Source organism: Rhagoletis zephyria, unplaced genomic scaffold, assembly GCF_001687245.7.
Source record: "Rhagoletis zephyria isolate East Lansing unplaced genomic scaffold, Rhagoletis_zephyria_1.1 Rzeph_scaffold_02002, whole genome shotgun sequence".
In the NCBI taxonomy this organism is placed as follows: domain Eukaryota; kingdom Metazoa; phylum Arthropoda; class Insecta; order Diptera; family Tephritidae; genus Rhagoletis; species Rhagoletis zephyria.
This window is the reverse complement of record NW_016159086.1, coordinates 474-16,390: the sequence shown is the minus strand read 5'-3', so window position 1 is coordinate 16,390 and position 15,917 is coordinate 474. Positions and strand designations below refer to the sequence as shown.

The window sequence follows — 15,917 nt, the reverse complement described above, 5'->3', positions numbered from 1 at the left end:
AGAGAGAAGGTTTCCCGGTTTTGGCGGAACGCTGAGGTGGAACTAAACTCCGCAGGCTCACCCACAAAAAATGCGACGGAGTGGAAAAAGGTTTGTAAAAGTGATTAAATGTGTACTTTTTGCTTTAAGTTATCGGTTTATTTACTTTTTATGGGTGTGGACCGACCAAAAGAAATATGTGCGTCAAAAGGCGGCGCAAAATTTAAAAGCCAGCAAAGGCACGGGTGGTGGCCCAAACACCCAACTGAAGCTTTCTCCCAATGAGGAAGCCATATATAAACTGATTGGGATGAAGGAAAGTGTTGGAGGCATATCTGCGTCTACATTTGGATTGCCAATTTCAAGTGTGTCCAAGAGCATTGCGGAACCTGAGCTAGACGAGTCTGACCTTATAGAATATTTAGAAGAAGTGGAAATAGAGATACATGAGTCTCAAATAAGTCCACTTGTTACAGTCGATGAGCCATCACCTCCACCACCGCCAGTAAATGTAGCTCCAGAAAAGAGACCTACTGTAAAGGCTGATTCACATACAACTTTCTTTGCTTTGCTTGATAGTTCTTTACTTTGACATATAAAATCGATGTAGGCATATGTATGAGTATGCTCACAAAAAAACGTTTGAAGCAAAGCAAAGCAAAACGAAGCAAAATCTTGGGCAACTCTCAACTTTTGCCCGCTTTGGCAATCAGCTGTCTACATGTATCTTTTCTCGTGCGCTTGCATTTGCATTTAATGACAAAAATAGGGTAAATAGGAATTTTTATTGCTATTATTAATGCATATTATCATATTGCTATCTATTTTACAGATAAAAAAAATATGGAGGAAAAGGAGAACGCAAAAGCTGTCAAAGCGTTTATTGTAGCATACCTTCTGCGTTTCACGCTTTGTTGTCGAAGTTTGAACTGTCAAGCAAAGCGAGGAAAGTTGTATTTGAATGGCCCTTAAAGAAGCCGAAAGCATCCTCCGACCTTCTTGAAGCTGAACTAAAGACTCAGCAAGCCTTACTAGAAACAGTTACTGAAGCAGTTACGAGTTTAACCGAACATCACGAAGAGCAGAAAAGGCACTTCCGAGAAATGGAGAGGCTTAAAGGAGAAGAAATAGCTGAATTGCAGCGGCTCAAAAATGAAGAAATTTCTGAAATGCGGCGGCACAATGACATCATGGAGCACTTACTGAAGATGAAAATGTGTAAAAGTATTTAGTTTTATTATTATTTTTATACAATTTTCTAGTTTTTTGAACACATGTACCTATATATGTATAACTTCATTTAATTATTACTAATCTCTCTCAGAAGTGCCTTTTCTACTCTTCATGATGTTCTGCTACATTCGTTACTGCTACAGTAACTGGTTCTTATAAAGCTTGCTGAATCTTTAGTTCAGCTTCCAGAACGTCGGAGGATGCTTTCGGCTTCTTTCCAGTAGGTTTCCTTTGTGGAGCTACATTTACCGGCGGTGGTGGAGGCGATGGCTCGTCGACTGTAACAAGTGGACTTATTTGAGACTCATGTATCTCTATTTCCACTTCCTTTAAATATTCTATAAAGTCAGACTCGTCTCCCTCAGGTTCTGCAATGCTCTTAGACACACTTGAAGGTGGCAATCCAAAAGTAGACGCAGATATGCCTTCAACACTTTCCTTCATCCCAATCAGTTTATATGTAGCTCTCTCATTGCAAGCAACTTTCTGTTGGGTGTTTGGACTACTACCCGTGGTTTTGCGGGTCGGTCCACACTGAGTAATTGGTTTTGATGCGTACACCTCTGCGTTCCGCCAAAACCGGGAAGCTTACTTTAAAATTTACGTTAGATGAACAGTGGCGCTCACCTAAATAGCACACTTATTTTTTTCAGATTTTCACAATGTTTTACGTGATAAATTTTTTTCGTACATTTTTTATAAAAATATAGTAGATTCCATAACATAAACCATATATGTAAGTCAAAGTTTAAAACTTTGTGCACATTTTGTAGCCCATTATATTTTAGTATAATAATGTGCAGGTTTGAAAATTCTGAAAAATCCCGTTGGTTTTTCCTTTTTTTTGTCGAATGAACAAAACCTGTTTTTATATGGAAAATACGCAACACCTTGTTAAATTTTCCTGAGCTGTGCATAAAGTTTTGAACTTTGACTTATATGGTTTATGTTATAGAATCTACTATATTTTTATAAAAAATTTACGAAAAAAATTTATCACGCAAAACATTTTGAATGTTGTAAAAAGTAAAAGTGTGCTATTTAGGTAGGCGCTACTGTATATAGATATGTAGCGTTCAAACTTTTTTTACTTAGTACATAAATTTAGTTTTTGCCTTGTTTTCTTCTTTTAGTGAATTACAAGAATAGGTATATTTTTTTAGTTATGTACGTTAAAATGTTAAAATAAAAAGACTGTTTTTATGATGTAATCATATTTTAAATGTTTGTATTTTTATTTCTTCTGTTTACCTAACTTCCCTGAAGGAAAGATTGGTCCAATCCTCGAAAAATATAGTCGTAGGTATAGTAGCTTTGTAATTAGACCAAATATAGTCCAAAAATATAAAGCAATTTAATGCAAAACAGGTGACTTGTACTAAAAGTGGTCCGAATGTAATGCATAAGGTATGAGATTTGATCTAAAACTGGTTACAGTGTCATGCAGTAGCGGACAACGTGTACAATTAACGACTTGCTGATATGTAGGCACTTAGTCAACAAATTTTCATGTGCGACGTTGGCATGCAGAGAGAGTATCCGCTTAAAAAATCTTTTTTTTTCCCCCAAAATTGGTTACAATGTAATGCAGAAGCGGACAATTGGTCCGAGCCTAGGACATTCAATGTTAAATGTAAATAGAATTTTACATGTTGTTGGACCAAACTTTGGACTAGTTACAATCACTTGCAGTCTAGTTTGTGGTGTGCTCTAAGTCTATTGCGAGATCCTACAGGGTTTTTATGCTAATTTTGACACGTACTTACATACATGTGTGTATGTATTACTTATGTGTTTGTATGTGTGTACTTATTGTAAGCTAGCGATTTACTGAATATCTGGGTGCTTTAAACGGTCCAAGCGAGTTATTGGGAAAGCAAACGAATTTCACTCAAAGAGCAAGAACGTATCAACCACATATTGCGCTTTAGGACATGGTTACTGTAGAACGTTGTCATCCAACTGTTTCTTTGTATGCTCATAGACTTTTGAGCTTATGACATTTTCTATTGATTGATCTGCCACAGGCATTTGCTTGGCGTTCGTCAATTCCTTCTCCAAATTACTGCACCTACTAGGGCCTTCTCCAGCATATCCAGACGTGAGCGTAATTACAAATCACCAGCCATCAGTAGCGGCATTAGCATAAGAGACTGAAAGAATGGTCCAAAGTTATGCGGTAACATACATAAAAAAATATTCCGACGAATTGAAGTCGGTTAAAAATACATATATTCAAGGTTACTCTAACGCACCTGTTCTTCAGACGTGGCACCTGTGCAGGTGATTCGACCTGATGACCAGATGGACGCAGTCGAATAAGATCTTCGCAGCTGCATTGTCACCATACCGTTCTCGCGACGATACTCCACATCGAGACCCTTGAGAGCAATATCACGCAGATTCAAATGACATCACACTCTGAACGAGCGAACCACGTTGTTGATGACAATGTCAATCTCGGGTTCAACCTCAGGCTCAGTAGTTGCATCTTCTGTGATGAAAGTACCATCGGGCGTGGCAGCGACTGTTGTCGCAGGGAGAGATTTGGTGGGTATATTACGAGAGTGGACAATTACGTGTCTACGTTCCTCTGATTGTCCCTGCTGCTGAGGTTGACGTTGAATTCGGTTTGCGCTTTGTTGTTGTTGCATTTGTTGCTGGGCTGTTGCTGTTTTCGCGGGAATACCGCTGCAGTTTCACCGATAAAGTTGTTGATGTGGAAGTTGTCATAGCTCCACTCTTGTGAACGTGAGTAGGTTGCCAGTAGCTTTTGTGGCAACAATTGTTGATGTGGTAGTTTCGGTACTTATGCTGGACGATGGTTGTTGCTGAATTACGAAAAATAACGTGTTGTAGGCACTGTTGAGACACGGCTAGTTAAAGCAGATGTTACCAGATTGTTGTGTTAGCGGCATACAAATCTGTAAAGAAAAAATTTAAGGTTTAAATACTATTTAAAATTTTTAAGAAATATTTAAGAAATAATAAACACTTTGAAATATCAGCTTTGCCAGCAATATCAGCAATATAACTTTGCAATGTCAGCCAACTGTTAGATATAAACGCAGTTTATGCGATCGAAGTTTAAACTAGCGCACAAAAACTGGCTCTTAGTGCACTCATCTAACACAACTACTGATTCGTCAATTGCTATCACTCACCCCACTAAAATAGTGTCCAATGGCATGGAAAAAAAAGAATGCAAAAATTAACAACGTTTTATATTCTTCAAACTCTCGCTTTAATGCTGCATTTTTTGCCAGGCTTTGTTTAGTATTTAAAGAGCGGATCCTATATTTGTTCTAATCGACTGTGCTACTGCGCTATACTGCCGAGAATCAGTTGGTGTTACATCCGCATCTTCAGGCTCCAACAATTCAAGTTCAATGTCAACATTGGCTTTGAAATGAATGCATATGTTATGCAAAGCACAGCACACATTTGTAATTTTTGCAGCTTTTTCGGCTGTATAGTGCAGTTCCCTTGCGCCAGGAAGACATCGCCAGCGGTTTTTTAGTACACCATTGGTGCGCTCAATAATGTTTCGGAACTTTGAGTGTGCTTGGTTAAACCTCATTTCCCTTGAGCCTTCTTCTGGAGTTCTATGAGGTGTCAATAGCCACGGCTCTAAAGGATACCCTGCGTCCCCTGTTGAAATNACTCATCTAACACAACTACTGATTCGTCAATTGCTATCACTCACCCCACTAAAATAGTGTCCAATGGCATGGAAAAAAAAGAATGCAAAAATTAACAACGTTTTATATTCTTCAAACTCTCGCTTTAATGCTGCATTTTTTGCCAGGCTTTGTTTAGTATTTAAAGAGCGGATCCTATATTTGTTCTAATCGACTGTGCTACTGCGCTATACTGCCGAGAATCAGTTGGTGTTACATCCGCATCTTCAGGCTCCAACAATTCAAGTTCAATGTCAACATTGGCTTTGAAATGAATGCATATGTTATGCAAAGCACAGCACACATTTGTAATTTTTGCAGCTTTTTCGGCTGTATAGTGCAGTTCCCTTGCGCCAGGAAGACATCGCCAGCGGTTTTTTAGTACACCATTGGTGCGCTCAATAATGTTTCGGAACTTTGAGTGTGCTTGGTTAAACCTCATTTCCCTTGAGCCTTCTTCTGGAGTTCTATGAGGTGTCAATAGCCACGGCTCTAAAGGATACCCTGCGTCCCCTGTTGAAATTTTACAAAAGGTGTAATTACGGTCAAGTGTATATTAATATAACAACAATACCTAAAAGCCAGGCATTCCTCGCTCCTTGCAAATATTGCCTCTCAAAATAAACTCGCAATTCGCTGTTGTTCCATATGAAGGAATCGTAGCACGCCCCAGGATGAGAAGCATCAACATAGCGAATCCTTAATTCATTGTCCCATTGTTGTTAATATAGTGCGCTCTTGAGCCATTTTATGAGATAGGACGTTTTCGAACCGGCTGCCGAGATAGGTCGAGCTTCAACTCAGCCGTCGATATCTAAAAAAAGTTCCCATATAGATAAAGGCGGAAACAAGGAGTAACTTACAAGCATAACGTTTAGGCTGTAACTCCCCTTATGGTTGTAAGCGCGTTTTGTGGTGGAGCAATTATTCTTACGTGGGTAGCATCAATACACCCCATAACTCCCGGAATGCCATGTTTAACGTAAAAGGCTCGGGAGATATTCCTGTTTTCCTCCTCGCTTTCGCTCACCTTTATCCACTGCGGGCACAAATGGCGCTCAAAAACAGTCAGCACTTCCGTCAATACTTTACTGAAACTAGATTGCGCCAACGNTTTATGGCATCACGCAATTTTCGTCGTTCGACCCTCTGCGCCATCAACCGTTCTTCCTCTTCCTCTGCCACTAAGCGAAACGCGATGGAATGCATTGTTTTAGTTGTGATGAGCACTTCCAAAACTGACCGTTGTCCTACAAAGGATTAAGCTTTAATTTAGCACTAATGTTTAAATTTCAGGAGCACTAGTTTATTCATAATGCGGCTTCCAAAATTTACAGTAGCAACTGGACTNATCGCCAGCGGTTTTTTAGTACACCATTGGTGCGCTCAATAATGTTTCGGAACTTTGAGTGTGCTTGGTTAAACCTCATTTCCCTTGAGCCTTCTTCTGGAGTTCTATGAGGTGTCAATAGCCACGGCTCTAAAGGATACCCTGCGTCCCCTGTTGAAATTTTACAAAAGGTGTAATTACGGTCAAGTGTATATTAATATAACAACAATACCTAAAAGCCAGGCATTCCTCGCTCCTTGCAAATATTGCCTCTCAAAATAAACTCGCAATTCGCTGTTGTTCCATATGAAGGAATCGTAGCACGCCCCAGGATGAGAAGCATCAACATAGCGAATCCTTAATTCATTGTCCCATTGTTGTTAATATAGTGCGCTCTTGAGCCATTTTATGAGATAGGACGTTTTCGAACCGGCTGCCGAGATAGGTCGAGCTTCAACTCAGCCGTCGATATCTAAAAAAAGTTCCCATATAGATAAAGGCGGAAACAAGGAGTAACTTACAAGCATAACGTTTAGGCTGTAACTCCCCTTATGGTTGTAAGCGCGTTTTGTGGTGGAGCAATTATTCTTACGTGGGTAGCATCAATACACCCCATAACTCCCGGAATGCCATGTTTAACGTAAAAGGCTCGGGAGATATTCCTGTTTTCCTCCTCGCTTTCGCTCACCTTTATCCACTGCGGGCACAAATGGCGCTCAAAAACAGTCAGCACTTCCGTCAATACTTTACTGAAACTAGATTGCGCCAACGACGTCGCAGTCTTTACCCACACCCGTCTGGTACCCACCTTCAGCCAAAAATCTTAAACACGCGCTCAGTTTTGCGATGGGAGATATCGCAAAAGCCTTCTTTGGTGCCTCCGTATTTGCTGTCAATACGTCCAACAAATATTGGAATCCCGGCTTGTTAAGGCGGTAATACTTTTCAAATCTATGTATGTATGTAATTGAGAAAATTCATATGTAATTATTTAAAAATGTATAGAGTAATGCCAAAATCGAGCAATAAAGGGGTAATGACTTGTTCATCCATTTGGACCAATAAGCTAGCAATCAATGGAAGTTTTTAGTTTTTCCAAAAACTGAATTGATTCCTCGCTTAGGGATACATTATTGTAGTACTTGGCGAAAATTTGTAACTTACAAAGATTGCGGCAACTCGAAGGGATTTATGGTATCACGCAATTTTCGTCGTTCGACCCTCTGCGCCATCAACCGTCCTTCCTCTTCCTCTGCCACTAAGCGAAACGCGATGGAATGCATTGTTTTAGTTGTGATGAGCACTTCCAAAACTGACCGTTGTCCTACAAAGGATTAAGCTTTAATTTAGCACTAATGTTTAAATTTCAGGAGCACTAGTTTATTCATAATGCGGCTTCCAAAATTTACAGTAGCAACTGGACTTAGCAAAGGGTACCCTTTGGTATTTGCACACTTATTTTAGTTTATTACATGAAAACGCGCGATTGAAATCAAAATATTTTAACTCACATGTGTAGTTAAAAGACTATACTTTAATTTAGCACTAACATTTAAATTTTCGGAGCACTAGTTTATTAATAAAGCAACTTCCAAAATTCACAGCGGCAACTGGACCTAGCAAAGGGTACCCTTTGGTATTTGCACACTTATTTTAGTTTATTACATGAAAACGCGCGATTGAAATCAAAATATTTCAACTCACATGTGTAGTTAAAAGACTACACTTTAATTCAGCACTAATATATAAATTTCCGAAGCACTAGTTTATTAATAATGTGGCTTCCAAAATTCACAGTGGCAACTGGACTTAGCAAAGGGTACTCTTATCCTATTTGCCCTCTTATTTCGGGTTATTACAAGAAAACGCGCGATCTAAATTAAAATCTTTCAATTTACCCGTGTAGTTAAAAGATTGAGCTTTAATTTAAAACACAGATTTGAAGTTTCCGCGCACTAATTTTTTAACAACTTTAATCTGAAATACTCTTTTATGTGAAACACACTTTTATGTGTAAAACACGCAAATTAAATGCCGGGAGTTGAGCTGTCAAAATAACTGTCAAACAGCTCTTCGAAAGTTCGAATTTCCTGCTCCCAAATTTTCGGGGAAAACGCTGCTCCCTGGTAGTTTCGAATAGGAGCATTTTATTCTCGAGAAAAGTAAAATCCGCGAGAAATGAAGTCCTCGGGAATATTCAGAATTGGGCTGATTATGATTCCTTGACCCCAAAAACGGGTGGGGTTTAGTAGCGCTCCCAACTATTTCGGGCTATTCCGTCCAAAGGGGTGGCCCGATCCAAAAAAAATTCAAAACACACTTGTAGTCAAGGGTCTGTACATAATTCTAAAACCCACTTTTGTAATTTTTGGTCACTAATTTATTTACAAATTGGGTTTGAATATATATATTTTTGTATTCCCCTTCACTTTACACCAGGGTACGAAAATAAACTGTACAAAACAATTCCCATTTGCTCATCGATCATCATATCATTTGTGGTTTTGTACAGTTTTGTACATAGACAGAAACAAATTGTAAGATTCACTGTCATTTTCCCCAACGGGAAACGTTAGATTTTCGTTTGTGACAATTGTACCATAGGGTACGTTTTATATGTATGCAAACGTTTCAATTACGTGAAAAATATTTTTTTCTGTAAATTTTCATATCCAATTCAATTAAAAAATATGTACTACATACATACACATATTTTTCTATGCACGATTCATTTCGTTTGTTGTTTCGTCTGTAACTACTAAACTACTGTAGTGTACTATCGCAAAGTGAACTCAGCCGTTTTGTTTTCGTATTGTATCGAACTGTAGAAGTAATAAACGAAACGAAATAGTAACGTACAATATAGTTTATTTTCGTACACTGCTTTACACTTTACTCGATTAGTTATAACTTTCTTTACGACTTTAATATTAACCAATTAATCACAATTCATTAAATAAAAACACCTTCAAAACCACGCGTCTGACTTTGGTTGCATATGCAAATTAAATGGCGGAGTTCAGCTGTCAAACTCCAAAATATGCAAAAGAATGTGAGACAAAAGAAGATAGGATATAACCCAGTAAGCATTAAAAATATACAAAGGTGTTCTCTGCAAAAGGTGTTCAGCTCCTTTTCTTGGCAAAAAAACAGAAAGGAGAATTCTACTGCCTGAGGGTTATAATCCTTAAGTGCGGCCGAAGGCCGCCTACGCAGAAAGGTGTTCTCTGCAAAAGGTGTTCAGCCCCCCTTCTTTGGCAACACAGAAAGGAGAATTCTACTGCCTGAGGGTTATAATCCCTAAGTGCCGCCGAAGGCCGCCTACGCAGAAAGGTGTTCTCTGCAAAAGGTGTTCAGCCCCCCGTGGATGTGTTCAGGTGTTCAGTTGTTCGAGTTTTGCAGATACCCAGTATCTGGAACATCTCTTGGAACACTGCCGATTCAAAATTTCTTCCCTAGTCAGAGTGCAGCTCTATAGGGACACCGTATCTCGCAACGCAATTGTAGGTGAGTACCTCCGCTACTGTTTTAGCTTCCTGGTTTGGAATCGGGTATACCTCTGGCCATTTGCTAAAGTAGTCCATAACCACAAGGACATATTTGTTTTACAGTGCGCTCATAGGAAATGGACCTGCACCAGAAGTATACTGCTTCATCTGGCCATGACTTCTGGATTTCGGCCGCAATACACTCCGCGCAGTTAGCAATCCACTCTGCGACCGATTGCCAACAACCAACCCAATAGAACCTCTGCTTGATCTTCTCCAGGGTCTTCGTGATTCCCTGGTGCCCTCCACTAGAACCATTTTGGAACCATCTGGTATTCTTACCCTTGCGATTACGATTAGGTTGCGGGAGCACTGGCCATCTTCAATTTCCCATACCCTATGCAAACAGCCAAATATCAACTTTAAGCTGTTTCATTGTGCCCAGTATGCCTTTGCGATTGGGCTCTCCGCTACTATTTGCTCCTTAGTTGCCAGTCTGTCCATCTCCAGTCCATGCTTAAAAAACTCCAGATCTGGAACTTCCTGCTGACACTTTCGTAGCTGTTCCTCCTTCCACTTTTCAGTTGGTGTTATTGTCGTTAGTCGGACGCCAATAACATTCCAGGCTACATGGTCGACGGGACATGGCATCAGTATTTCCGTAGACACTTCCCTTGCGGTGCTCAATAGCGAAGTCATAACTTTGCAGTCTCACCAAGCTAGCTGTCCTTCTGGACTCTTGAATTGTAGTAGCCACTTCAGCGCTGCATGGTCCGTTCGAACTCGGAAACGTTGCCCATAGAGGTACTTGTATAAATATGTGACGTACTCCACCAACGCTAGTAGTTCTCCCCGAGTTACGCAGTAGTTCCTATCTGGTTTTCCAATCGACCGGCTAGAGTAGGCAACTACCTACTCCTGCCCATCAAATACCTGGGACAGTGGGCCTCCTATGGCATAACTACTAGCATCCGTATCCAAAATAAATGTTGCACCTAGAACGGGATACCCTAGCATAGGTGCAGTACATAGCCGTTACTTGAGAGTTTGGAAAGCCTCCTCCTGCTCCTTATTCCACTCGAAGACTCTCTATTTCTTAGTGAGCCCATGACGGCTATTAGCAACGCTGGCGAAATTCGGAAAATCGACGGCAGTAGGTGCATAGCCCAAGACAACTTCGTAGTTCGTGGAAGTGCCTAGGTCTTGGCCTCCGTTGTCACCTTGTGTCCAAAGTAGTTCACCTCCTTCTTGAGCATTGAGCACATTTTCGGACTTAAGGGCTGACTATAATATGAATAAGCAAGCGTATGCAAACGTGCGAATACACGTAAATCCTATTCTGAAACTATAATAAGGGTATTCATCAACCCTTATAAATGCATTGTAAACCGTATAAACTTATAATTGTGTAAACCTTACAAATGAACTGTCAAAATTTGTATGGAAAATCATTTACACATTTCTGGATAAATTTCTCCAGCGATTTCACTGAATAAACTTGATACACTGAAGTCAATGCAACTCTGTCGCAATTCTAGCTATGTTTTCTTGAGCAATAATCGGGATCCGCATAAAAATTTTGCACGCAAATTCAACAACAACGATGTGATCCTGATAGAGAACTGGTTCAATTATTATCCGGTCTGTTTGTTTTGTTTCACTGATAATTTGGCCGCGAATTTTGGTAGCCGTGACAAATGAATTCATACACAAACAGACATTCTGCCATTGTTTCTTTTAACTTGGTTTAAATAAATAGCCTTTATGTTATATGTATATTTATTTAAATAGATATTATCTCGAAAATATAATTTTTTCCCATTTAGTGAGTTAGTTTCTATAATTTCTTTATCCTCGTGGTAATAGTATAAAGTTAGTGATACTGAGCTCTATAACCAAAGAAAACACGACTATTGTCTCATGTGTAAACGAAAAGAGAGTGTGGGTCGTTCATGTAACAGAGTGCGTAAAATTATAAGATTATCTGCTTGATAAAGTTATCGGTTTAGATGAATACCACTAGTGTATTTAACATCAAGTTTCGTCAAACGTCATTTGCTAAAGGAAAGAGCGATACTGGTCGCACCTTCCGTACGGAATCAGCTGTTTGTACTCGTACGTGTATATGTGCATATGTAACGCATGCAGTGTTGCCGCATTGGTAATTTTTTTTACCGAAATTGGTAATTTTTTTCTTTATTTATCATGTTTGGTACTTTGGTGACTTATTTTTCAACTTGGTAAATTTTTCGATTCAGTCCTACATATAACATAGGTCAAAAGAAGTTCTGGTTCCACATTAGGAAGTGGGCTGCAAGAGTTTCCTTTTACAGAAACACCAGGTTATCCTGAAAGTTTCGAAGGCGAACAGTTCTTCGGCGTTCCTAGGTTACTATAATTGTGTGATCTACAACAAACTTCTTGATAGTGGCTATTGTTCCTTCTAATTAAATGTGGCAACACTGGGCACATGTAAGTAAAATGTAGCCACCTAAAAGTTTACACTACGTTGCTTATGCATTTGACAGACTTATCGTTCATTTTCTGACAGTCAGTTACGGCAGCTTATTCATATTATAGTCAGCCCTTTAGCTTCAGACCAGCGCCAGCTATCCTCTGGAAAACTTTTTACAAATTATTTAGGTGTCNAGTTCTCCCCGAGTTACGCAGTAGTTCCTATCTGGTTTTCCAATCGACCGGCTAGAGTAGGCAACTACCTACTCCTGCCCATCAAATACCTGGGACAGTGGGCCTCCTATGGCATAACTACTAGCATCCGTATCCAAAATAAATGTTGCACCTAGAACGGGATACCCTAGCATAGGTGCAGTACATAGCCGTTACTTGAGAGTTTGGAAAGCCTCCTCCTGCTCCTTATTCCACTCGAAGACTCTCTATTTCTTAGTGAGCCCATGACGGCTATTAGCAACGCTGGCGAAATTCGGAAAATCGACGGCAGTAGGTGCATAGCCCAAGACAACTTCGTAGTTCGTGGAAGTGCCTAGGTCTTGGCCTCCGTTGTCACCTTGTGTCCAAAGTAGTTCACCTCCTTCTTGAGCATTGAGCACATTTTCGGACTTAAGGGCTGACTATAATATGAATAAGCAAGCGTATGCAAACGTGCGAATACACGTAAATCCTATTCTGAAACTATAATAAGGGTATTCATCAAACCTTATAAATGCATTGTAAACCGTATAAACTTATAATTGTGTAAACCTTACAAATGAACTGTCAAAATTTGTATGGAAAATCATTTACACATTTCTGGATAAATTTCTCCAGCGATTTCACTGAATAAACTTGATACACTGAAGTCAATGCAACTCTGTCGCAATTCTAGCTATGTTTTCTTGAGCAATAATCGGGATCCGCATAAAAATTTTGCACGCAAATTCAACAACAACGATGTGATCCTGATAGAGAACTGGTTCAATTATTATCCGGTCTGTTTGTTTTGTTTCACTGATAATTTGGCCGCGAATTTTGGTAGCCGTGACAAATGAATTCATACACAAACAGACATTCTGCCATTGTTTCTTTTAACTTGGTTTAAATAAATAGCCTTTATGTTATATGTATATTTATTTAAATAGATATTATCTCGAAAATATAATTTTTTCCCATTTAGTGAGTTAGTTTCTATAATTTCTTTATCCTCGTGGTAATAGTATAAAGTTAGTGATACTGAGCTCTATAACCAAAGAAAACACGACTATTGTCTCATGTGTAAACGAAAAGAGAGTGTGGGTCGTTCATGTAACAGAGTGCGTAAAATTATAAGATTATCTGCTTGATAAAGTTATCGGTTTAGATGAATACCACTAGTGTATTTAACATCAAGTTTCGTCAAACGTCATTTGCTAAAGGAAAGAGCGATACTGGTCGCACCTTCCGTACGGAATCAGCTGTTTGTACTCGTACGTGTATATGTGCATATGTAACGCATGCAGTGTTGCCGCATTGGTAATTTTTTTTACCGAAATTGGTAATTTTTTTCTTTATTTATCATGTTTGGTACTTTGGTGACTTATTTTTCAACTTGGTAAATTTTTCGATTCAGTCCTACATATAACATAGGTCAAAAGAAGTTCTGGTTCCACATTAGGAAGTGGGCTGCAAGAGTTTCCTTTTACAGAAACACCAGGTTATCCTGAAAGTTTCGAAGGCGAACAGTTCTTCGGCGTTCCTAGGTTACTATAATTGTGTGATCTACAACAAACTTCTTGATAGTGGCTATTGTTCCTTCTAATTAAATGTGGCAACACTGGGCACATGTAAGTAAAATGTAGCCACCTAAAAGTTTACACTACGTTGCTTATGCATTTGACAGACTTATCGTTCATTTTCTGACAGTCAGTTACGGCAGCTTATTCATATTATAGTCAGCCCTTTAGCTTCAGACCAGCGCCAGCTATCCTCTGGAAAACTTTTTACAAATTATTTAGGTGTCCCTCAAAGCGTTTACCCAATACTATAATGTCGTCTAGATACACCAAACAAGTTTTCCAATGCAGTCCCTAAGCACATGGTCCATAAGCCTTTCAAAAGTGTCAGGAGCGTTCCATAATCCAAAGGGCATCACCGTGAATTACCAAAGACCATGTCCAACGTTGAAGGCTATCTTCTCCTTGTTCTCGTCACTTACCTACACCTGCCAATAACCTCTCTTAAGGTCGAGTATTGAGAACCTTTTCGTGCCAGTCAACGAGTATCATCGATTCTGGCAAGGCAATAGCTGTCCTACTTCGTTACATCGTTTAGTTTCCGGTAGCACACGCAGAGCCGCATTTGACCATCTTTCTTCTTCACAACTACTACCGGCGAACTCCATGGACTCGCTGATGGTTCAATCACACCACTCTCGCTCATTTCTTTTATGTTCTGGCATACAGCTTCACGTTTGTCAAGTGGAACACTCCAAGGAGCTTGACGGATTGGCCTTGCATCACCAGTATGAATGCGATGTTTCACAACGTTAGTCCTCCCTGGATTGTTACCGTCCTTGTCGAATATGTTGGAGTATCTGCGGAGAAGTTCCTTAGCAGACTTCGGTGGAATCTGTCCGCTTTCCTGTAGGTTCGCTCGCTTGTTGCTACCCAAAGCTGAGTGGCACTTCCATGTTGTTATTCGTCATGATACTGTTCTTTATGCCGATCTGCATACCTTGATCAAATATGAAGTCTACTCCCATAATGACTTCATCCACAATCTCTGCGACTAGGAACTTGTGTAGCACCGTCACATTCCTTATTTTGACTTTGCATGTTACTTCTCCTACGACTTGGGTGTCCTCACCAGTTGCTGTCCTCAACTTTGCTCTACAATTAAAACATTTGCCAGAGTCATTTTTTTGCGCCCAGCAGTTAAACTATCTTCCTCACCAATTCATTTCCGTCGTCCGGTGCTTCCACTTCCACTCGATGGGCTTTATAAGCTGGTCTACTGAGGAGTGCTGCCGTTTCACGTGTCTAAGCATACGAGACGGTTTCAGCAAACGTTGGCTTTGGATTCGCATACGTCTATCGCTTGGTATACATGTTCTGCATTTCGCTGATGAACCTTTGGATTTTCACCTTTTCCAGGTGCTCACCAGATTCGGCCAAATGAACCAATCTCTCAATCTCGGAGGCGAATCCCTGTAGAGACTTCTTAGTAGCGATTCTCCAACTCAACAAAAAGCACAGCGAATTTATCCTCCATTCTCTAATGGTCTTCTCGAACTGTAGCTTAAAGACCTGGAAAGGAATCGTGCCGCCAAAGGATAGAGCCTTTGCCTTTGGAGAGGTTGTCGAAGCAGCTGGACGATTCAACTACAAATCACGGAGACGACCTTCCAATTCTTTTACCTTAGCCTCGAGGTTATCCTGTTTAACCTTGATTTGTTCGTTATCTCTAGACCTAGATTCTCCTGCAGTTGTGTAATCTTCGCATCCTGCACTTCCAGCAACTGCGATACGTGTGTCTTCTGTGCTTCTAGCTGTGACGAAATATCTGACGACAACTGCGACCTATGTGCTTCCAGCTGTGTCTGCATATGTAATGACATCTCCAACATGCGTGTATCCTGCGATTCCTTCAGCGAAGGTATTGCAGCTAATAACATGTTCATATCAACAGCGGGAGCCTACCTCTTTTATTCAACCTTCGTAGATGTCTGCTGCACATCCTTCAACAAACAAGCAGCCTCTACCTTCTGTTCTCCTT

At 40.0% G+C, this 15,917-nt stretch overlaps 1 protein-coding gene across 1 annotated transcript; it reads right to left on the bottom strand.

Moving 5' to 3' along the window:
* Positions 1–526: 526 nt before the first annotated feature.
* Positions 527–7,541, bottom strand: LOC108365798 (uncharacterized). Its single transcript, XM_017619959.1, has 4 exons — positions 7,387–7,541; positions 6,993–7,173; positions 2,142–2,146; positions 527–545 (listed from the first exon to the last, which is right to left on the bottom strand). The coding sequence occupies exons 1-4, from the start codon at positions 7,503–7,505 to the stop codon at positions 527–529; spliced, it is 324 nt and encodes a 107-aa protein (XP_017475448.1). The 5' UTR covers positions 7,506–7,541.
* Between the last annotated feature and the right edge of the window lie 8,376 nt (positions 7,542–15,917).